Consider the following 25437-nt stretch of genomic DNA (forward strand, 5'->3'; position numbering starts at 1 on the left):
CTCTCCCAGTGGGTACACTGATTCCACAGACCCTGTTAGCAGTCATTTCTTCATTTCTCAAGTTATAATCAAAACACATATACATAGTGGCTCTTAAAACCGCAGCAATGGTCCTTTGGACTGTGGAAAAGGGCTCATGGAGTAGAAAAAGCTGAACCGAATCCCTTAAAAATATCTTCACTTCTGGACAATATGGTAATCATAAAACAATATTGTATCTCAGTGTACTGGCAGAAGTCAATGCCACTCTCAGAGATTTCAGGATGATACATAGCATGTAAGATAGAAAAAAAAATTATTTGGGAGAAAAAGAAAATGGGAAGGAGACAGGAAGAACCAGGTGGGGTTGGGTTTGGGGTTCCACTATGAGGCAGTGTGGTCAGGGCAGGCATTTGTACAATGAAACCTGAGGGAAGTGAGGGACTGACCTGTATGGCTATCTGAGCAAAGAGCTTTTCCTGATGGAAAGAAAGCAAAGGAAAAGGCCTGGAGGTAAGACTGCCCAGTCCTGTTGGATGAACGGTGAGGTGGCCAGCATGACTTGAGCACAGTGAGTGAGAGGACAAGAGGTCAGAGAAGTAACAGGAACAGATTGTGTAGGGCTTTGCAAATCATTTCAGGAATTTTGGCTTTCACTCTGAGTGAGGTGGGAAGCGACTGTGGTGTGAAATAATATGTTCTAATGAGATCAGTCTTAGTACTGTGTTAAATGATGGTGATTGCAGCCATGAAATTAAAAGATGCTTACTCCTTGGAAGAAAAGTCATGACCAACCTAGATAGCATATTGAAAACCAGAGACATTACTTTGCCAACAAAGGTCCGTCTAGTCAAGGCTATGGTTTTTCCAATGGTCATGTATGGATGTGAGACTTGGACTGTGAAGAAAGCTGAGTGCCGAAGAACTGATACTTTTGAACTGTGGTGTTGGAGAAGACTCTTGAGAGTCCCTTGGACTGCAAGGAGATCCAACCAGTCCATTCTAAAGGAGATAGTCCTGGGTGTTCTTTGGAAGGACTGATGCTAAAGCTGAAACTCCAATACTTTGGCCACCTCATGCGAAGAGTTGACTCATTGGAAAAGACTCTGATGCTGGGAGGGATTGGGGGCAGGAGGAGAAGGGGATGACAGAGGATGAGATGGCTGGATGGCATCACTGACTCGATGGACATGAGTCTGAGTGAACTCCGGGAGTTGGTGATGGACAGGGAGGCCCGGCGTGCTGCAATTCACGAGGTTGCAAAGAGTCAGACATGACTGAGCAACTGAACTGAACTGAACTGAAACAGGAAAGGCGAGAATGGTTACAAGGTTACTGCAGAAACCCAAGAAAAGATGATTGAACTGTGGGTCTCAGTGGTAGCAGTAGAAACAATAAAGTGTCAAACTACAAATTTTTGATCATAAAACAGTTTTCATTTTCTTGGGCTTGAGTTTCTAGTATTCCAGACTATTGGGATATATTTGGATTCTGACTCTTTCTTCCCAGGGGTTTTACATATCCTTTTCCTCTTAGAAGAAGGTTGTAACTTAAGCCTTTGGATAAACATTCAAAAGTCTCATTAATACTGACTTTGATCTTAAAACAAATACTTTTTATATTAAAGTCTTGGTTATAAAAACCAAACATGCCTCAAAGAACACCTTCCTTTCTTCATTTTGCACCCCCTTTCCATTCCCTTCCCCAAATTCTTTAATTCAGTTAACAAGAAGGCAGCATTGATTGTTGGAGGTCTTGGCATCTATCTATGCAGCCCCATCATGCTGTGAAATTTGATCATTGTGCTTAGTACTATGGGCTTCCCAGGTGGCTCAGCGATAAAGAATTGGCCTGCAATGCAAGAGCCACAGGAGATGTGGGTTCTATCTCTGGGTGAAGATCCCTCGGATTAGGAAATGGCAACCCAGTCCAGTATTCTTGATGGGATAATCCTATGGACACAGAAACCTGTTGGGCAACAGTCTATGGGGTCTCAAAGAGTTAGACATGACTGAGCTCAGACCTATAGGTCCTTGGTTGTGGGTGGCAGAGTGAGGAGTAAGTACCTCATTTCTACTGGCTTCTTTAACACAGGTAAACATGTTTCAAGCATGTTTGTGTACTCGTGTCTGACTCTTTGTGACCCCATGGACTGTAGCCTGCCAGGCTCCTTTGTCCAAGGAATTTTCCTGGCCATGAATACTGAAGTGGGTTGCTGTTTCCTACTCCAGGGGATCTCCCTGACCCAGGGATGGAACCTGTATCTCTTGCATCTCCTGTGTTGGCCGGTGGTCTTTACCGCAGTGCCACCTGGGAAGTCAACACAGGTAAACTTTTCCTTGAAGAACTGATTTCAATCCTAGTTAAAGAATATTTTATTTGTTACAAGATGATAGTTATTAAACATGACAGAGAACATACACACATGCAAAACAAAATTTATTTTCAATCTTCCAAAATCTTCCATAGGTGATCATGAAGTATATTACATCTTTCAAATTCAAGAAAGCCAGAAACACAGTACATAAAAGGACTTGCATTATTAGAAATGTTATATATGATTTCCACTAGATAGCTCTTGATGATTTACAACTGAACTAAGACATGCATTCTCTTAAACTTCTAATTAAAGAATTATACTTACTAAAAGTACAGACTTGACTGTTCTCATATAACATATAAAAATACTAACCATTATTATTTGAAAATTAACAAACTGGCCTGTGAGTTTCAAGAGTTTGCCAAAGTTGTTGAGAAAGGATTCTTAGTGGACTTCAATAATCAAATGTGGGGACATAATCTTTTAAAAGTTTTTGTTTTTATAGGCACAAACAATGAAAATACTTAAAAGTGAAGCATCAGAAAAATTCAGAAATCATAAATAACAAATATTACCATATCAAATCATACCCAATAATCCTTAGGGTACTGGAAATCAGGATCCATTTCCACTTAAAAAGGAAGAAAAAAAAGGTACAGAGAAGCAAGTTAAGTCAGAATATAAGCATTTATGAAAGATTTCTCATTGTAATTTTTTTTCCTGTTGAAAAGTTGTTTCATGATTTGTCTTCATAAACTAGTACTAAAAGAGTGAATAATTTCTAGACATAATATAAAATAATTAGGAGATATGAGATTACTTATATTTTTGTATACAGCATGACCTATGAAACAAGTCCAAAGTTGGCCATTAAATTCCTGTATAATACCTGTATGGCTTCCCAGGTGGCTCAGTGGTAAAGAATCCGCCTGCTAATGCAGGAGATGCAGGAGACACGGGTTTGATCCCTGGATCGGGAAGATCCACTGAAAGAGTAAATGGCAAACCACCCCAGGAAAATTCTTGCTTGAAAAATTCCATGGCAGAGGAGCCTGGCAGGCTATAGTCCATGGGGTCACAAGAATTGAACAAAACAGCACACATGCATAATTCCTGTATAATTCTCTGTCACGTCATTTTGTTAGAGGCAAAATAATGTTGGCCCTGTATACTTAATACATAAATGATATATAAATGAAATGGCTTCCATACAATCCTAATAAACATTTAACTAAAGGGTTATCTAGTGTACAGTACATAAATTAATAAAGCATATTATCAGGTCTTTGGTGATATTGCAGTAATGAACTCTGGTTATTAAGGCACAGGGGAAAAAGTTATGGGAACTTCCTGTAACTCACAGTGTTTTGACTGTCAAGTGTCAAACACATTTTTCACTATATGTTTCTAAAACTAAATGAAAGTGTGAAGTTAAACTTATTTCCACAGCTCCAAGGGAATCACATAAGAAACCTGGTTATTTTATTTATTTGTTTATTAAAATTTTTTAAAATTTATTTATTTTTAATTAATTAATTTATTTATTTTACTTTACAATATTGTATTGGTTTTGCCATATATTGACTTGAAACCTGGTTATTTTAGATCACTCTCATATAATTATTTTTTGTTATTTTTAACAATAATGATAACACTAAAAAATGGCAAAACAAATTCTAAGGAAAGTGAAGATATTTGGTGAGCTTTTATCCTATTTTAAAATTTTTCACTAAGAAACTAAAGTATAAAAGTAATTTTCAATTGCTTAATTGTCAGTAATGGGAATAGAAACCACAAAAATAAAATGTGCACATTAAATAAACATGTCCCAAGAAACAATAAAAAAAAAATACATGTAGATTTTGGCACAACAGAATAGACTGTGAATTTTATATCCTAGGTTGCTCTTTAAGTTTTTTTTTTTTATTGTTTTCATTTTTTTTAATTTTATTTTATTTTTAAAATTTACATAATTGCATTAGTTTTGTTGTCTTCGCCTTTGCAATGGCCCAGACTCCTTTTGGGGCTATTTTTTCAGCTAGAAGGCTAGGTTTGCTTTTACATTGCAACATTTATGTTCACTGCCCAAGTGGCTTCTGTCACATCTCATTATTTTTTATGTTCTTCAGTTTTGAAGATTTCTGTAAGAAAAAAAGATTAAGAGGGGTCCATCAGAAACATGTATTAGAACTAGTCAAGAAAGAAACTACTTGCTTTCAAGTACTGTTTGTAGGACACTTACCTGCCTGTAAGTTTTTTGAGAACTGAGAACAAAATAAGAAACAAAACAAAACAAACAAAAACCCCCAAACTCCAGGAACTAGCGTTAACCCTTCAAAAACAAAGTAGATATTTCTGTGAGATAATACATTAAATTTGTTAAGTGTCTTTCAGTTTACAATGTGCTTTTCTTTGTGTTTTAGTTTATGCTTATAAAAACTCTTTTATCTGGTAATGTAAAGTAAAAACCTGACTCCAAGGTGAAGTTAAGAGACTTGCCTAGCAATCACACAGCTAGTAAGAGGCTAGAGCTTGATTGTGTTCTAAAAAATGTCCGATTGCAGACCTATCACCTCAGCTGTGACACAATGGCTATGCACTGGAGCCCAAATCTAGTGGAGGAGAAAAGGGTACCTATAATGTTAAATGAAAAAAGCCAACAGGTCTCAAGCAAAAGCTGTACAATCTCGAGCTTCTAATAAACATGTGCACAGACTTGACGTTAAGACATCATATACACCCATGGCTGAATCATGTCAACCTATGGCAAAAACCACTACAATATTGTAAAGTAACTAGCCTCCAATTAAAATAAATTAATTAATTAAAAAAAAAAAAAGACATCACGTCACATTCTCAAGGAAAGTAAGCTACCCTGCACTCTGTGTTCAGAGAAAATGGACGCTTCTTTCCATTATGGCTTTGTGGAGCATGGGGCATAAAAAAAAAATTCTAATGGCATGAACTATAATGGTCAAACAGGACAGAAAACTGATCATTTCTTTCACTTGTGCACTCCTCATTGCTCTAGTGATCTAGTATTAAGTGCTTAGCCTCGTGGACCTGGAGAGGAACACTCTGAGGTTGTTGCCCCTGAGCATTCATTAGCCTATGACTTCCTCCCTACCTCCCTTCCTGCCTCCCTTCTCCTCTGCTTCCTTCCTTTCTTCCTCCCTTCCTTCTTGCTTCCTCTCTCCTCTCCTTCCTCTTCCTCTTCTTCCCTTCATTCCTTCTTTCTTCCTTTCTTTTCTACTACACACTGGCTCTATAACCTTAAGGAAGTTACTTAACCTTTGTGTACCTTATTTCCTCATCTTTGAAAACAAGGTCGGGGGAAGGGACAATAATGCCTATCTTACAGGGTTATGACAAAGATCAAATGAGTCAATAAATGTAAAAGTTTTATATTTTGCAATAAAGAGGTTTACTGTTTCATCAACTGTTACCTATTTTTACTATCTGTGTAAAATATAAGGACAAAACATAGAGTCTGTGATCTCTGAGGAGTTCACAGACTTACTGGGAAAAAAGAAAGGGGATGTCAAAGCAGAAAAAAGTGGAATTTCTCCACACATCATGCTAATTCCCCTAACGGCCTAAATTTATTTTCTTCCATCAACTCCCCCTCAGTGCTAAGTGAGGCTGGGGGCTGGAAGGTGGGGTCGGATGAGAGGAAGATCGTCTAGACCCCATGCTGTCTTTGATTTCACTCTCTCTCCTCATCATCCACCATCCCCAACTGCTGCCTTTAGATTTTCATGTCTTCCTTTTATCACAAACAGCAATAAAACTACATACTGTGGAATATACATTATAGATAAAAGAGCACAGGATTCTTAGGCAGTATGCCCAGATATAATCCCCACTTCCACCACAGACTATCTTTGTGACTTTATCTGCAAAAAGGGATAACAACCGAATTTCTCCCTGACAGCATAGCTTTTCCTAAGGGGAGAGGCTGGGGAGGGCAAATGAAACAGATACACTGCAGTACAGAGAAACAATCTGAAGAACTCGATCTGAATCCTGATTCTAAGATTTACTGGCTGTGTGTCTTGAGAAATCTCTGAATTCCATTTTCTTACAAGTGAGTAAGTTTTGGTAGCAATAACAGAATCATAGCATTGAGGAAACATCAAATGCAATAACGGACCTGCAAGTGTTTTGTAAAATGTAAAGTGCAACAGAAATATTACTCGCTATTACTATCTCATAGTCACACAAACCTGTAGCTTGAAAGTTCAATCTGTCATCTCGACAGTTATTAGTCTCACTTTCCCTTGTCAATAAATTGATTTAAGATAGTACAGAGTTAAGCAGAAAAATGGGAGGGGAAGAATTAAAATAATTAAATTATCTCAATGCAAAATAATAGGATTTCAACAATCTTAGTTTTGGAAGGGATCTTATAAGTTGCCTCTCTCTGCCTGAATTAGCCCCATCTTCCACCCAGGGTGGGGATCCCCTCAATGATGCCTGAGCTTTAAAGGCCAGCTGAAGTTAAGACACAGCTGATTTCATGTTGAATAGAAACTTTATTCTTTATTGAATTAAGTTGCAAGAATTCTCAAAATGTGAAGGAACTAATTTTTCTGACAATTATTTAGGTTTTAAAATTCAAATTGATTTAAAACTATCAAACCTTTTGGCATTCATCGACCACTCCTTTGGAAAATGTCACCAAATTAATTTGGAGGTGATGTTTCTTACCTTGAATTGAATACTGGCTATTTTTGAAAATTCATAATTACTTAGATGATGATGTTAACTGAAGGCTGTGGAATCATGTACACTCAGTTCCTGGGAAACATCAGTTCATTTCAGTTCACACTCAGTAGTGTCCGACTCTTTGTGACACCATGAACTGCAGCCCGCCAGGCCTCCCTGTCCATCACCAACTTTACATTCTCCTATAAAGCTGATTTTTCCCAAACAGTTAACTGAACCAAGGCTAGTCATGCCCTGAATTTTCCCTTTTGAAAACTTTGAGTGTCCTTTTCCTCAAACTGCTCAACCTTATGTTGAAAAGTAAAACTTGCAGTAACCACATCTACCTGCTCTAAGAAGCACTTTTTTGTGAAACTTTCTAGAATCTCTTCCAAACATCTTCAACTGAATTTTCACCCATGTACCCTTCCTCGACTTACTTTCCTTTAGCATCTTTTGTAACTAAGTTATTGGTTAAGAGGGAAAAAAGCAAATGATACAAATTTATTCTTCTCATCCGTGGTGGTTACAAGATATTATGTCAGTTTTCAAAGACGAGACTTATACTCCTGGCAATTGTTTTTGCATGTTTGATAGGTATCACGCATAATCTGTCAAACAGAATGGGAGTCTGGGCTTCATTTCTCTATTCAAGAAATATTTATTGAGAACTGGCAGTAAGCCAGGAACTCTTTTAAATCTAAGGACAGAGCAAATGGATAAAAATTCCTGTCCTCATGGAGCCCACATGCGGGGAAGATGGCCCATAATCAAAATAATGAAGCAAGGTGTGCAGCATGTGAGATGGCATAAAGGAGATCAGTAGACCCCGATGAAGAGATTACAATTTCAAATAAGGTGTTCGTGGAAGAAATTGCTGAGAAGGTAATGGCTAAGGAAAGACCTAAATGAGACAAAGATAAAAGACATGCAAATTTCTAGGGGAAAGACTATGCCACTTAGAGAAAATAGCCTGTGGTGTGTTGAGGATGGAGTGCTCCTAGCGTTTCTGAGAAGCAGCTGGGATGCCAAGGTAGACAGAAGTGGAGAGACCCCTGGAGGATTCTGAAGAAAAGAGTTACATGATCAGATTAAGGTTTTTAACACATTCACTCTGGCTGGCCTGTTGAGAATGGAGGATACTGAGGCAAGGGCAGAGGCAGATTGACTAGTTAGGAAGCTGATACAGGAAACCAGATGAAAGATGATGATGGTTTGGACAAAGTTGATGGCAGTGAACTAGGTTGAAAAAAAAAAAAAGATAAATTCTAGACACTGTTTGAGGATAAAGCCAATAGGAATTGCTGATGGAGTAGGTGATGAGAAGGGGAGAAGAAGAGACAGGTTGTGCATAATTTTCCTACTGTATTACCTTTCAAAGTGTCGTCAGACCTCAGTATAACAATCACCTAAACACATGTTGAAATCAATTCAATTACTGTTCTTTCTTGAGAACTTCTGAATCAGACTCTCTAGAGCAGGGGTTAGCAAAGTTTCCTTCTAGAGGGCCAAATCGTAAAAATTTTAGGCTTTACATATGGTCTTGGTCAAAACTACTCAATTCTGCTGATACAGCACAAAAGCAGCTACAGACAATGTGCTCATGAATAAGTGTGGCTCTGTTGCCAGTAACACTTTATATAAAAATTGAAATTTGAATTTCAGATAATTTTCATGTGTCAGAAAATATCTGATAAATATTTTATTTTAAATATATATTTTATCTTAAATATCTTAAAGTATTTTTAAGTGGTTGAAAAATAAAAAAAAAATATTCTTAGCTTGAGGGCAGTACAATAACAGGCAATGGGATGGATATAACCCACCAGAGGTTATCAACACTACTAGAGAGAGAAAATCCCAAGAATATGTATTTTTAACATGCTCATTAAATGACCATTTATGTACAAGAACTTAGAGACTCACTGAGACAAATTTTCAAAGTTATCTGTTCCTTTTTGCTTTGCTTAATTTATTGGCCAAATTAAAGATGGGCCTTGTGAATAAAATAAAAAACAGAATTGATTGAAATAATAGGTAAAAGAAAGTCCTTTGCCTATAAGAAAAAAAGGTTAGGAAAAAAAGGGAAAGGAAATTTAAAATGATAAGATTAGAAGTTATTAATAAGGAAAATTAGGAAATTGGGGAGAGGCTCAAAAGCTCATTATTTTTAAGAAAACTCTATAGTTTCAAAAAATGCATTTACCATTAAAAAGGATCAATTAATAATGTGCATATGACTCTATAAAGGTCAAAGGCAAAGATCAACATACAGATCCAATCTCTTGTTCTACCCAAGTTAAAATACTGTCACTAGTCATTAAGAAAAATATTATTTTGCCATGTGAAAGAATAGCACTTTTCTTTGCTCTGTGCGCAGAGCTCCTGTCTGCTGTAGGAGCCCTGTATCAGGTCTCACTTATTATGAGTTTACACTGTGACATCTTTTTCTTATTTTATCACAGAAAAATGATACATTTGCTTTAATTGGTTTTCTTTCTAGTGTTATACACAAATTATAAAACCATGTGGGGGAAACAATAAAAAAGTGAATATACTTAAACAGATTTGTTAATTGTAATCATACTACTAAAAGAGTGATCATCCTGGACTTAAAGTAATTTATTTTGTTTCTTCATTTTGTATCTCTCAACTTTATCTCTACTTTGCTGCCACCTCCTTTGCTGACAATCTTCTTTGTCTCAAGACTTAATTCACCAAAATTTTGTTTCTGAGATGTAAGCAAGCAGAAATTGACAATTTTAGAGAAATAACTTTTAGTAAACTCAAACACAGTTTCCAACCTGAATAGATAGGTCTAAAACTATTAGCAAACACCTTTTAATTTTTTAAGAACTGATTTTTGGAAAAAAAAAGTTTATAAGTATCTAGTGCGCATTATGAAAAGTGTGAGTGGTGATGAGAAGAGAAAGGAAATGAAGAGTAAAGTTTCAAACAGGCCATTTCAATAAGGTGTCTTCATCTCATATGCCTAACACCTAAAGCTGAAAGATATATTTCTTCAAATCTCTAATAGATTAACATGTGACATGGTTACTATTATGCCACACCAGTCAATATGCAGTAGATGCTAAATGAAGACTATGGTAATATGAATAATTTTCTAGTGTCTACTCTCTGCCAGTCTCTTTATATAATTTCATATGAGGCAGGAATTTTTATGTTTATTTTTCAGATAAAGAAACCAAATCCCAAAGAAATTCAACATTCTTTGAATTAGAATTCAGTCTTGGGTCTGTCTGGTGGCAAAGCCTACACATTTCCTCTATACCCCACCATCTCACAGAATGTTTCCCCAGTGGATAATGTTCCTACTGAGGCACAGTCTGAGAAGAGAATGAAGTGGAGAGAAAAGAAAACAAAAAGGTTGCGTTGCCTGGAGAACTGTTTTTCCCTTTCAATATGGTATATAGTTTTGCTTTTATAATTAACATTCTGCTGATGAGATCTCCCATTGGTGAAGGCTGACAAGTCAGATTTTCCATGAAGACCAAGCACTGCAGGAAATAAATTAATCTCTAGGGAAGAAGAGGGGCAAGGCTGTCAGTACTCACACAACTGCCTAATAGGAAATGATGTTTCAGAATTGTTCAAAGAAAGAAATGACTGTGGGTTCTCCTTCCAGGATATTCTTCAACATTTAAACCTTCCAAAAAGAGGGAAATATTAATAGGTTGCTATAAAAGGAAGAGCAGACTTATAATGTTTTACTTTAGGCTGTCAGTATTTCTAACCTGAAAACAGTATTCCCTGGAAATGTGAGAGAAATTCTACTGGTGTCATTATTTTGTTTATATTATGAAAAATCTGCACTGATGTTAAGTAGAAGGACAAAAGATATACCAGATTTTTGGATTACTAGTTTGAAATTATTCTATGTCTTAAACAATGATTTTCTAGTCTTTAGGAGTAAAAGTAATTATTGTGCTTAAAATTACATATTATCCAGAATAACAATGAATTATTGAAGTCTGCATTTAGCAAAACTGAAAAACAAGGATATATTTTATTATTTCTAAAGTGCCTACCTCTAAATAACATATATTCAGTCATTCAGTCAAGGTCTTTAAAATGGAACCCTCACCTTATTTAACTCTCAAATAGTTTTATAGAGAAGTTCCTATGTTTTGATTCCCAACATATAAGTAAAATCTGAAGTTTATTTTTTTTAATTTTATTTTATTTTTAAACTTTACATAATTGTATTAGTTTTGCCAAATATCAAAATGAATCTGCCACAGGTAAAATCTGAAGTTTAGAGTAAACATTAACATTGAATTAAAGCTCAGTATAAAGAATTGTATATCTTCTTATAAATTCATTCTTTCTTTCTACCTTCTGCCATGACCTTAATGAAAAGCTTTTCCATGAAACTTGTTTCCTCTTATCTGTTTAATTTACTGTAAGTATGTTTCTAGATGTGGTGAATTGTTTCTAAGAGAGTCTTAACTTAGAGATGTAAGTCTTAACTTATCATAGTGTCATGACTCTATGATATCAGAAAAGACCATCTAATCACATGCTTTTAGAACTGAAAGGACATCAAAATTACCTGGGGCATCTCATATTTTGATGAGGAAAATATAATTCAGAAAAATGGAATGCCCTGTGAAAGGCTGTGCAGCTAATGTACAGCGCTGGGCCTAGACCTTACTGTACCTGCATTTTGTTTTCTGGCCCAGGGATCTTCTCACTACTCAACAAGTCTAACTAATGGAGGGTGAGTCGTGGCTTGGGTTTAATATAAAGATGTAGGGTAATTAGAATATAGTTGGAGCTTCAAAAGCAAGGAAATTTCATTAGAGAATGTTGATCAGAAGAGTATAAAATTTACTCAATAGAGAACATTTATGTAGGGTAAAACCAAATATATAAAAAGGAAAAAAGAAAACTGTCTTTCTGTTTAGCCAGTCAGATCACCAGAAGAAATCTCTGCAATTAAGGTGTGACCTACACAATAACCAGATCCTTCTCACAACTAAATGATAATCCTCTGGTACCAAACAACTTTGCCCTGGGATGAAGGAAGCCACTTGCCCACAGTCATGTCCCCTTTCCAAAGGCAGCCGAACCTAATGATGGACTGAAGCGGGGGCCCTGAAAACCTGGCCCCCTTGTCCTAACACAGGACAACTCAGAAGAGCCACACCAGTTCCACAGTTCCCTGTGCCATTAGCTGAGGTCTTTCTTGTGACTCTATTATGATTTCACTGCTCTGTCTGTCCAGACCTGCTTTCATTCCTCAACCTATGTGTTGTTCCACAAAGCACTTCTCAATAAACTTTCCATATGCAAGTCTACCCTGGAAACTGGATGTGAAACAAGTAGCTCAAAACAAACACTTGCACTTAACACATGTCATCTCTTCAAAAATAGTGCTGTCACTGATTAAACATGGAAACTGTGCTCTTCTTGAGCTACTGCAGCAGAAGTAAGGAGGCGGAGGGGTCCTTTAGGGAGGCTCAAGGCTTCCATGTCTCTGTAGGATCGCATTGCTTCAAAGATTCAGAGGATTCATGACACATCTCCAAAAGATTTCTAATCACTTTTCATGTACATAAGATTCAAAGAGGCCATGAAATTCCCAAGAGGATAGAGTTCTCAAAGGGAAATGCAATGGACAGAAACTCGGAGACTATAAGAGACGTATCAAGTGGTCAGAGACAGGAATTTGCAAAATATACAGTCAGGAGGCAAAATTTTCCTTAGCTGTCAACTCATAAATATGCAGACACTAATTATAATACCCATAATTCAACTGGAGTGTATTATGTACTATACTAACTTGGGGCTCCTCAGGTGGTGCTAGTGGTAAAGAACCTGCCTGCCAATGCAAGAGACTTAAGAGATGCGAGTTCAGTCCCTGGGTTTGGAAGATCCCCTGGAGGAGAGTATGGCAATCCACTCCAGTATTCTTGCCTGGAGAATCCCACGGACAGAGGAGCCTGGCCAGCTACTGTCCATAGCATTGCAAATAGTCGGATACAACTGAAGCAGCTTAGCATGTAGACATACTAATTTTAACCAATTTTATCTAATGTTGTCATTGAAATAGCCTGTAGTATAGCACTATTATTATCCCAACTTTACAAATAGATAGAGATGTTAGCAAATTGTTTGTGGTACACAGCTGGTGAATGCAGTAGCCAACGTTTAACGTTTAATCTTAGGTTCAGAATCCAAAAGTTAACTACGTAATCATCCTACTTTCAGAGAACTGTTCTTTTGGTAATTTATGGACAAAACAAGGTGCAGACTTAATAATGATGTTCCCTAAATAAGATATGGGCCTTGTCGAACAGCCAGAGCGAATCGAGGATCCAGAGAGGAAGGTCACCCTTGAGATCTGATGTGGTATTTTCATCAGCTTCTTAAGTGAAGAGGAGCTGGGACTGACAGCACCGATCCTGTGGCAGAATTTCCTGTGCTCCCAGCCGCAACAGAGCAAACTCTCATTACACAATGTGTTCAACCATTTAGAGCGAATCTTCTAGTCATCTGTAGTGAATTTCAAAATAAATAATTCCCTTCAGTATAATTATTAGATACAGATCTGAAATGGTTCCACTTCATCTAACTGAAAGAAGAAGGTCTGGGTGTCCAGAAGGAGCAAAACTGGAGAAGCAGCTCCCCTGTCTTAATAAGGTTTTGTTTGGTTTTGCTTTGTTTTCTCTATGATACCCTGCAGAGACTCTAAAACTGCCATTCTCACCGGAAGAGAATTTAGAAAATGACTGACTTGTGTCTAAAATTTAAAAAGAGGAGAAAACTCAGAAGGAGTATGATTTGTCCATCCTGAACTATCAGGTAGTTAATGAATATTCACAGATGAGCTACTCATTCAAAGTACAGTAAATGTTAAGTATAGATCCAAAGGGGCTTCCCTGGTGGCTTAGGTGGTAAAGAATCTGTCTGCAATGCAGGACACCTGGGTTTGATACGTGGATTGGGAAGATCCCCTGGAGAAGGAGATGGCAATCCACTCCAGTATTCTTGCCTGGAGAATCCCATGGACAGAGAAGCCTGGTGGACTATAATCCATGGGGTAGCAAGAGTTGGATATGTCTGAGCTATCAACACACACATAGATTAAAGAGCCTCTTTTTAATGAAGGAAATATATGAAGTTTCACAAAAGTGAATTTTGAAGAATTATATTTCTGCTTTACTTTTGTATTCTTATTATGGAACTGTCATACAATTATAATTCACAATGAAGATAGACTCTACAATTTATTGTAATTTCAAATGGGAAAGCAATTGCAAATATTGCCCAGACACATACTGTGTAGTTTTTAAATAAATTCTTGTTGAAATTAATGTAATAAAGCAGATTTCATTTTACTCTCTTGAGTAAAGTTAGTAAGTCTCACTTGCCTAGGACCATCACTTTAATTCCAGGTCCTCTTTTTTCTTAAACCATCATTAACAGGCAATAGGTTCAAAGCAGTTCCTGCCCTGGTCTGTATCATACTCTGCACTGATTCATTCACAGCACAAACCTGGAGCTCTCATATAGCATCCCAGGAAGATTCACATACAGGGGAAGATCAGATAATAAGTTTTCCAATGATTGAAACAAAAACTTTGATCTCAGCAATTGTGCTATCTTGTACTTTTTAGGATCCATAATCTTAAGGAAAACAGTTTCCAATGAATTAATAATAGCCTGAGACTCAGCACACTGCAGCCAATTTTCACTGCAGTAGTTGTTTCTTTTATAGTCACACTTGGTTAGTATTTGAAATTTGGAGGAATTGCAATATGCATGGTTTTCAAAGCCCTTTACAGAATTTCATTTTTATCATTCAGAAAGAGTCAATGAAAAGGTAATAAGAAAAGCTCTATGGGATATTTTTATAGGAGTGTCAGAAGCCAGTAAGTTAACTACATGAAAGAACCCAGATTGCACAGTCAGAGTTTGAGCAGAAGCACTTCAGAGACTTTATATCTAGTATTTTGACTTTTACATGCCCTTGGAGGAAAAAAGAGTGCTGGCTACAAAATCAAATAAGGAGGGAAAAAGAACAAACCATATGCTTAAGCATAATTACAGTTTCAATTTTTCTACAAATGAAATGTGAAGTTTCAAAGATAAAGTGTAATAGAAATTGAGCTTCTTTGGTGTGTTTAAAAATATTGCCAAGAAAGAAAATTCTCATTTCCCTTGCTAACTTATCCCAGATTTCCACAATATGGAAGTTAGTCTGGGTAACTTAATTGAATGCTATCAACTTCTTGACAAGTCCATTTGCTCTTGTTTTGCTTTTAGTAGAGATGAAAAATATCAGAACACTGTCTCTATAAACTAAACTATTATAATTCAAGTCTGCATTAGGCTACCCATCTGACACCTTCTAAAATTAAAAGCATCTCAATTATCTTGACCTCTTCTCAAGCTATTAATCCTTCTTGTTAAATCTAGCAAACATTTAGCAATATCATTGTCATGATAATACAAGCAGTATTAGAATAAAAACACTTCCTTGGGCATGAATATCTTAAATGAGAAGAAAAATCTAATAACAGCAAACAATGAACAGATCTTTTGTCAATGTGAGTGTTTAATATTAAGCTTCACTTAAAACTAAATTTCAGTGGGATTCACAGGTCAGGGCTGTTGCTTTGGCTGAGTCATATATTCCAAACAAAATGGTAATAAGAATCTGTATATTTTGCTTTTGTCATAAAGGCAGTTAAAACCAGTATCACAGGATTAACCAACCGGTGGTTGCATCGGTACCTGTTACTGCAGTTGTCTCAGTCTTTCTCTTCTCTTTCTCCAGATCAGCCAAATCATTTTGACAACCAGCTGGTACTTTTGAGTCCAGACCAGCTTGATTTGAGTACAGTTTCTTGGATCTGTCTACGTGGACACTCTGAAATGACACAAACCAGAGTGATTGATTTTACAAGTAAATTATCAGTCCAAAATAAATGCTTCCCAGTGTTTGACAAGGATACTTATCATATGGCGAGTTATTTCTATATATCTGAAATCAAACAGTCCATATGTCAAAGTGGGTTACAGATTATATCTTCAACAATATACTTTGGTAATCTAGGTGTTGAATTTTTGAGGCAATCTAAGTGATTCAAGTAACAAGTCCTCTCAGACACAGAATATTATCTTCAAAACCCATTTGTGTACATTACTTTCTTATGAAGCTTATAAAATATTGTTTGCTTCATTTTTATTCTTAATGATTTAGTAATGCAGACTTTCATTATATGTTACATAATTATTTATTGTATTATGAAGAACAGGTTTCACTTCTGTATTATCTACACCTTTTATATTATAAAACTAATCACAATATTTACTTTAAAATAACCCACATTTTTATCAACATTATCCAAGTATGAAAAAGCTCCTCTAGTCAATTTTAGAATGGTAATTCATCATAACAATGAATTATTAAAGTAAAACATCAATGGACTCTAAAACACATCTCACATATAAGAAATGTCATAGTGTCTGATGTTGCCCTGACATACTGTATGCTTCAAAAGAATCATCAGAGAGGAGCAAGCACTAAATTGAATTTTCAATTTAAATAAGAAATTGAATTTTCAACACATTGCTCCTTACTGAAATTCAGATTAGAAGTTTTTCAGTTTGGATATGATTACAAAATATTCAGAGATTCATAGAGTCAAAAGTAGCCAATCAATTTTGGCCATCCACACTAGCCATTTTGGTTCACTAAAGAGTAGGATAATGAACAACTTTCCTTAGGTTCCTCTTATAGACTCTATACAGCATTAAACTCATTAAAACGTCATTAAAAGCTTGAATCAAAGTCTTTTAAAGTTTGGGAAGAGCCAATAAGGAAATTAGGGTCCATTGTAATTAAACAATATACCCAGATTAACAGAATGAACAGTGCCAAGCCTCAGGGATATGTCTCCCAGCCCTTAGTCCAGTGCTCTTCCATCACTCATTGATCTATGTATTCACTCAATGGAGCAGTTGTACCAATGGCCCCAATTCTTGCTCCTCTCTGTATCCATGTCCTTCCTGTATGATTTTGCACTGCCTTCTTGCTCTGACTTTTGATTTGTCCATGTGACTTTTGCTAGACCAACAGGAAATTGACACATGTGACACACAGTTGAAAATGCTTGCACAATTGGTTTTACTCATTGGTGTCCTTCCCCTACATCATGAGAACATGCCCAGACTAGCCTTCTGCAGGTTGAACAGGACAGAAATTAGAATCAGGTTACCCCAGTCATCCTGGTTGAGACAACTAATGGCTAGAAGAGTCTTAAATATTTGGTCAAACCCAACCAGATCAGCTAAAACTAACTTAGGTCAGCTGCATTCCAGAGCCTCATGAAAAATGTGTTTTTATCTGGATGCCACTAAGTTTTTCTGATGAATGAACAGCATTGCGTGACAATAGATAACTGGTACATCCAACAACCATTTATATTTAGTATCCCAGATACTGGGAACATTGGGAGAATATAAACATAAATATAAATAGTCTCAGACTCTAAGTTGTTCAACTATAATTTCTTAAACCAGTGGTCCCCAACTTTTTTGTCACCAGGGGCTGGTTTCATGGGAGACAATTTTTCCATGGACCAGGGTGAGGGGGAGTGGTTTCAGGATGATTCAAGTGCATTACTTTTATTGTGTACTTTATTTCTATTATTATTACATCAGCTCCACCTCAGATCATCAGACATTACATCCCGGAAGTCAGGGATCCATGTTTAGATCTCTGCCAACTATTTAGGCAGAGAATTAGAAGAGTACACTAGAAGAGTACAGAAGTCATTTCTTGATAATTCTCAAATTCCTTCTTTTTTTTTTTTTAAGAGCTCTGCTTTGTATTGAATGTGTTACTAAAGAGGTTTAGTCAAAAAGACCAAAGCTCTTGTCATCATCAGACTCTTCAGATTCTTCTATCTTTGCTTCTACTTCTTTCCCTCAGTAGGGGCAGCAGTGGTGGATGGGGCTGGACCTCCTTCTGGGTCTGGTCCACCAGGTCCTACATTGCAGATGAGGTTCCTGACGCTGACACTGGCCAAAGCCTTTGCCAAAAAGCCTGGCCAATGTAATGACAAAAGATGGAATCCTGATGGTACTATGCTGCAGCTAAGTCACTTCAGTCATGTCCGACTCTGTGCGACCCCAGAGATGACAGCCCACCAGGCTCCCCCGTCCCTGGGATTCTCCAGGCAAGAACACTGGAGTGGGTTGCCATTTCCTTCTCCAATGCATGAAAGTGAAAACTGAAAGTGAAGTCGCTCAGTCGTGTCCAACTCTTAGCGACCCCATGGACTGCAGCCTACCAGGTTCCTCCTTCCATGGGATTTTCCAGGCAAGAGTACTGGAGTGGGGTGCCATTGCCTTCTCCGATGGTACAATGGGGACAACTCAAAAGATCAAAGCTTGGATATTGATATTTATTAACTAGAACTGTACTTGTTTATATTTATTAAGCCACTGTACTTGTTTATATTTGACTCATCCACAGCCCATAAAAGCTAAGTCCATCATTTGATATGAATTTTTAAAATTATTTTCAAGTGTGTAGTACCTCATAGCTTTGAAAAAAATATATTTTCCTGATTTTGAATTAGATACTTTGGAAAATATATTATTATCTCAAGTTATTAGATGAGTATTAAATCATGGTACTTAGTACTGAGAAGTACCAAGCAGTAAATTAGGTTCAAAAAGCAATGCAGTTTCCTGCTTTTTCATACTAAATTCAATTGATGACATTAAAACACTGAGGAGAAAATGTTAGAAAAGTTCATGCAAATTATGTAACTAATGTATATCCCAGACTTCAGAGAAGAATGAAGAATTTAAATAAAATTCTTAAACCTGAAAGCTTAACATGAAAGGCTGAGGAAAGAAAATGAACTCTTGATCAGAATGGTTCAATTATTACAAAAGCCTGGAGCTTCTTGGTGTAAACCTCTGGGCAGGTTGAACATTTTATATATCAGCATTTCAACAATTAAGAACCCCACTTTGCTAGAGACAGTACCCACATTTTGATCTCTTCTAGTGAAGCTCAGTGAAGCTTTCCAAACTCTTCTTTGCTTTAGTTACTACAGCCAAGCTCCTGTTCCCAGGTCTGAATGAAAAGGGAGGTACTCATCTCTTAAGGTAGTAACCCTGCCATGACGTCCTCTAGATCCTGTTCACTTAGCCCTTCCCTCCAGGTCCCTGAGTCTTCAAACCATCCCCAGGTATTGATTTTGTGCTACAGTAAAATTCCCATAATGCTCCATTTTTCAGTGCCAATTGCTCTTCACTGAGCACCAATTCCCCACCCCGCCCCACCCACCACCCACCACCCACCCTCTACCTCTTGCTCTGCCCTGTGGCTTTCTCTCCTTCTTTCCTGTCTCTCAAGTTCTTCTACTGTGCCTTCAGAACTTTGCTCTATGGTTTTCAAATTTCACCACATACTTAACTTTCTTTCAGAACATGGTCTCTACCTTCCAACCTTGACTAAAATTCCATTCTTCACTAAGGACAGCACTTCCATTGCAAATGACAATGGCTGCTTCTTCCTCCACACCCTAGATACCCTCAGGTTGATGATGCTCTGCCCCCAGTGCTTATGTTAATTTGGTATGTAGAATATTTTAAATGAGTTTGTGTGTGTGTTAAGTCACTTCAGTTGTATCCGACTCTGTGAGGCCTTTGACAAAATTCAACATCCATTTATGATAAAAACTCTCCAGAAAGCAGGAATAGAAGGAACATGCCTCAACATAATAAAAGCTATATATGACAAACCCACAGCAAACATTATCCTCAATGGTGAAAAATTGAAAGCATTTCCTCTAAAGTCAGGAACAAGACAAGGGTGCCCACTCTCACCACTACTATTCAACATAGTTTTGGAAGTTTTGGCCACAGCAATCAAAGCAGAAAAAGAAATAAAAGGAATCCAAATTGGAAAAGAAGAAGTAAAACTCTCACTGTTTGCAGATGACATGATCGTCTACATAGAAAACCCTAAAGACTCCACTAGAAAATTACTAGAACTAATCAATGACTATAGTAAAGTTGCAGGATATAAAATCAACACACAGAAATCCCTTGCATTCCTATACACTAATAATGAGAAAACAGAAAGAGAAATTAAGGAAACAATTCCATTCACCATTGCAACGGAAAGAATAAAATACTTAGGAATATATCTACCTAAAGAATCTAAAGACCTATATATAGAAAACTATAAAACACTGGTGAAAGAAATCAAAGAGGACACTAACAGATGGAGAAATATACCATGTTCATGGATTGGAAGAATCAATATAGTGAAAATGAGTATACTACCCAAAGCAATCTATAGATTCAATGCAATCCATATCAAGCTACCAACAGCATTCTTCACAGAGCTAGAACAAATAATTTCACAATTTGTATGGAAATACAAAAAACCTCGAATAGCCAAAGCGATCTTGAGAAAGAAGAATGGAACTGGAGGAATCAACCTACCTGACTTCAGGCTCTACTACAAAGCCACAGTTATCAAGACAGTATGGTACTGGCACAAAGACAGAAATATAGATCAATGGAACAAAATAGAAAGCCCAGAGATAAATCCACGCACATATGGACACCTTATCTTTGACAAAGGAGGCAAGAATATACAATGGATTAAAGACAGTCTCTTTAACAAGTGGTGCTGGGAAATCTGGTCAACCACTTGTAAAAGAATGAAACTAGAACACTTTCTAACACCATACACAAAAATAAACTCAAAATGGATTAAAGATCTCAACGTAAGACCAGAAACTATAAAACTCCTAGAGGAGAACATAGGCAAAACACTCTCTGACATACATCACAACAGGATCCTCTATGACCCACCTCCCAGAATATTGGAAATAAAAGCAAAAATAAACAAATGGGACCTAATTAACCTTAAAAGCTTCTGCACATCAAAGGAAACTATTAGCAAGGTGAAAAGACAGCCTTCAGAATGGGAGAAGATAATAGCAAATGAAGCAACTGACAAACAACTAATCTCGAGAATATACAAGCAACTCCTACAGCTCAACTCCAGAAAAATAAATGACCCAATCAAAAAATGGGCCAAAGAACTAAATAGACATTTCTCCAAAGAAGACATACAGATGGCTAACAAACACATGAAAAGATGCTCAACATCACTCATTATCAGAGAAATGCAAATCAAAACCACTATGAGGTACCATTTCACGCCAGTCAGAATGGCTGCGATCCAAAAGTCTACAAGCAATAAATGCTGGAGAGGGTGTGGAGAAAAGGGAACCCTCTTGCACTGTTGGTGGGAATGCAAACTAGTACAGCCACTATGGAGAATAGTATGGAGATTCCTTAAAAAACTGGAAATAGAACTGCCTTATGATCCAGCAATCCCACTGCTGGGCATACACACTGAGGAAACCAGAAGGGAAAGAGACACATGTACCCCAGTGTTCATCGCAGCACTGTTTATAATAGCCAGGACCTGGAAGCAACCTAAATGTCCATCAGCAGATGAATGGATAAGAAAGCAGTGGTACATATACACAATGGAGTATTACTCAGCCATTAAAAAGAATACATTTGAATCAGTTCTAATGAGGTGGATGAAACTGGAGCCTATTATACAGAGTGAAGTAAGCCAGAAAGAAAAACACCAATACAGTATACTAACGCATATATATGGAATTTAGAAAGATGGTAACAATAACCCTGTGTACGAGACAGCAAAAGAGACACTGATGTATAGAACAGTCTTACGGACTCTGTGAGAGAGGGAGAGGGTGGGAAGATTTGGGAGAATGGCATTGAAACATGTAAAATATCATGTATGAAACGAGTCGCCAGTCCAGGTTCGATGCACAATACTGGATGCTTGGGGCTGGTGCACTGGGACGACCCAGAGGGATGGAATGGGGAGGGAGGAGGGAGGAGGGTTCAGGATGGGGAACACATGTATACCTGTGGCAGATTCATTTTGATATTTGGCAAAACTAATACAATTATGTAAAGTTTAAAAATAAAATAAAATTAAAAAAAAAAAAAGAGTGATAGCCACTCACTCTTAATAGTAAAACTTATATAGTTGAAAGTCACACATATTTTAACTTCTTTTATCCATCAAAAAAACACATCACAAACCCTGTGTTTTTAAATGAACTTACTGTTGCAATCATTGCAAACACTATGTCATGTAACATCTCATATATATCTCTGATTCACATTAGACAGTCACCACCTATGGAAATTATAAATCAAATAATGGGGATGTCAGGGAAAGTGAGAACCTGAGAACTGAGTATGTGTAAACAGTGGCCCCATATTCCCAAGGCATGAAATTGTGGCCTAACAATAATAGAAGAAATAAAATCCTCTGTTTGGCACTGCTGCAGTGATATCAAGCTTTCAACCTGAAGATCAAGTCTGAGAAAAATGAGAAAAATAAGATGTGTGCAAAGAATAGAGAGGAACGCAGATAAATCTGAACTGGCAGTCATTGGGCCTTTGTGACCACTCTATAATACTTCAAAAATAGATCCTGTTCATTTTGTGTAACTTCCATTTAACTTGTCATTAGAAATGAGTCATTAGCATCCTGTCTGCTAATATAAAATGACTATTAAATTATTTGTCATGTTATTCTTGGCTTGCAGTTTAAATACTGCTTTTAGTGTTCCTGCTGAAAGCAATGATCCAATTACAAGATATTGGATATTTTTCTCATGCACAAAGAAACAAGCAGATAAACACTGTCCCAAAAAAGTTAACCCAGATAGCCATGGAAAAAAAATTGAAAGACTTTTTCAAATCTATCTTTTGTCTCATATCTTAGGCCATGTTGTTGGGTAAAAATTACCCTTTTCCGAACAATTCATTGAGATTCCCAGTTTGTGATTATATTCACTTGTATCTTTTCTCCCCAAGGGCAAATAACGCTTGCTTTTCCTTAGACAGCCACATAGGGACTTCTTGGCCCAGGAACTAAACATCATCGACTTTTAAAATAATGTGAAATATTCCAGTTAATGTACTTTACTTTTTATTTTGCAAAAAATCAATCACTCTCTTAACAGACTTAAAAAAGTGACCTCCTTCTCTGCTTATATAAATAACTTGTCTTTTACACTGCCTGTACTTTTTGATTTCAGGGTATTGAATTCAAGGGATAATTGAGAAGAAATTTCAAATGTGAAATATTCAGGGAAAAATTTCTCATGAACTTTATTGCTTGGAATTAAATTCTACTTAAAACAAAAAGGCAACAATAATTCGAGCTTATACATTAAAATAAACAAGCAAAGACCAAAATCTAATCACAAGAAATATAGGTTTGCTATGCACATTCAAATGATCACTCCAGGAGAACATGTAATCCTCTCTGTAGTCTGTGTTCTGGTATGTGTGTGTTCTCTTTGGTTCATTTATGGTTGAATCACCATAAAGAATGTAGAAGGTTATCAAGTGGTTTGGAAAAAGTAATAAATTTCTCATTGTGCACTATAAAGATTTAATTAAATGGAGACAAATGTTTGGTTTTTTTCCTGAGGAAAATATTTAAATAAGCAAGAATATCAACTGAAAAGTAATCTAAAGTTGATCATCCATGTAGACAGTCCTCTGTTTCAGACAATAATTTGAGGTTTCATACAATCATCCATTTACACAAATTAACTGTCTTTTCTGCAAAGAAAACATTCTCTGTACCAATTGAAAAAGAATGCTTTTGAGCTTGCTCTGTCCGATTCCAAAGACAAACCATCTCTGAAACATTTTAAGTCCCTTCCAACCTTAGGTTGTTTGCAAGGGGGTTGCCCAGGCCTGTGGTATGCATGCCCATTGGAAGCCCATTGGAAGCCCATTGGAAGCCCACCTTCCTTTCCATTCCCAGAGCTTCAGGCTATGGCCTCTCTGGCCTTTCTGAGAGCCTTTGCTGGCATCGCTCACCCTCCTTAGCCAGGGCTCTTCCCTCCTCTACCATTACACACCTTCTTTGCACCCTGGAATAACACTGGCCAGACTCTGAGCTGGCAGCTTACTGGGGGCCTCAGCAACAGTCCCAGGTGTATGCACACATGTGGCTTGACACTTAGATGCTATTGGGCCTAATTGTGGTTAACAGGTGGGACCAAGCCCTCTTATCCCAGCCTGCTCCAAGGACTGCCCAGAAGCTTAGACATTTGAAAGAGCTGGGGTTTTCTATTTGCCTTGTCCTTTCCCTTGGGTCAGAAAAGAGACAACTGGCCCATGGGAAATAAAGATGCCTGTATCTGCTTCCCTAGCTGCCCTGATAAGAGATGAGAGTCTTCCATCTCTGCCCTTCAGGGCCCTCCACTTCCAGCTGGACTTGATGGGGCCAGATCCAAAGGAGACTATCCCTCTTGGAACTACAATTAGAGATTTTATCATGCATCATATATCACAAATCACACCATGCTTTCTGGGAAAGAAACCCTTCAGTTATTACTAAGCCTACTTTAAACCTTTAAGCCTACTTTCAAAGATCTGTTTCCAGAACATATTACGTACCAAAGGAAGTTAATAAGTACTCATATATTGCATTGCATCGTTCTCTCTTTCCTCTGCTGAAAACTGGCAACTAGACAATTTTACATCTACAAATCCCACCATCTTAATTTGATGTTTATTTGACCACTGTCTTGGCAAAAAAAAAAAAAAAAAATCAAATCCTAGTTTATAGGTATAAGAAGAACTCAATATAATAATACACTTTGATTGAAAGAAATTTAAGAATTTTCCTCCAGAGTCTCAGGGCAGAGAACCTCTTCACACTGTTCTGTCAAGCTCAATTCAATCTACTTCTTGCCACTCTAATTTTCTATGAATTAAGCCAAAGATGAAATGGAAACTTGAGGTAATGCTTGACCAACATACCTTTATTTTAAAATAAGGTCAGAAGAGACAGCCACTCTGTACATTTGTTATTCTTAAGGAAATAAATGAGAAGTCTGGCTGCCCTCAAAAGATGTTAGACTTGTTAGATCATGGCTTACTTACAGTGTTGCTATTATGAACACAGGAATAGCTCTTTGTGTAGAAATATATTTTCTTCTTTTTCATTATTTGGCCCTCCTGAAAGTTTTAAGATCATTAATTCACATGGTTATTATAACTTTCATGGCTCCTATTTTAATTGGAAAATCCTAACTCTTAGACTTTGTAAGGGCAATCTGTGGCCAAAGGGCAGGAAAATTAATCTTAATTTGAATTAGAGAAACAGAAATTCTAGCAACATAAATTATGTGACACATTTTTGGTTTAGATTAGTTTTGGTGAAATTAGTTTTGAATCAGTGGACATACGAATAGCATTTGAAAAATGTCCAGCAGAGCAAGGCTCGCTGCAGATGGCAGATGGGAACTGCAGTCTACCATATAATAGTTCTGTATCTAGAAAAA

General features: G+C 37.0%; 1 protein-coding gene across 1 annotated transcript in view; it reads right to left on the minus strand.

The window, feature by feature from the left end:
- Positions 1-4224: 4224 nt before the first annotated feature.
- Positions 4225-25437, minus strand: part of THEMIS (thymocyte selection associated) — a 191164-nt gene continuing 169951 nt past the window's right edge. Inside the window, exons 5-6 of the mRNA XM_055535590.1 lie at positions 15770-15905; positions 4225-4440 (exon numbers count right to left, since the gene is read on the minus strand). Coding sequence (XP_055391565.1) covers positions 4409-4440; positions 15770-15905 — 168 coding nt within the window. The 3' untranslated portion in view covers positions 4225-4408. The remainder of the gene's footprint in view (positions 4441-15769; positions 15906-25437) is intronic.

The sequence above is a fragment of the Bubalus kerabau genome, chromosome 9, assembly GCF_029407905.1.
Source record: "Bubalus kerabau isolate K-KA32 ecotype Philippines breed swamp buffalo chromosome 9, PCC_UOA_SB_1v2, whole genome shotgun sequence".
NCBI classification, from domain to species: Eukaryota; Metazoa; Chordata; class Mammalia; order Artiodactyla; family Bovidae; genus Bubalus; species Bubalus kerabau.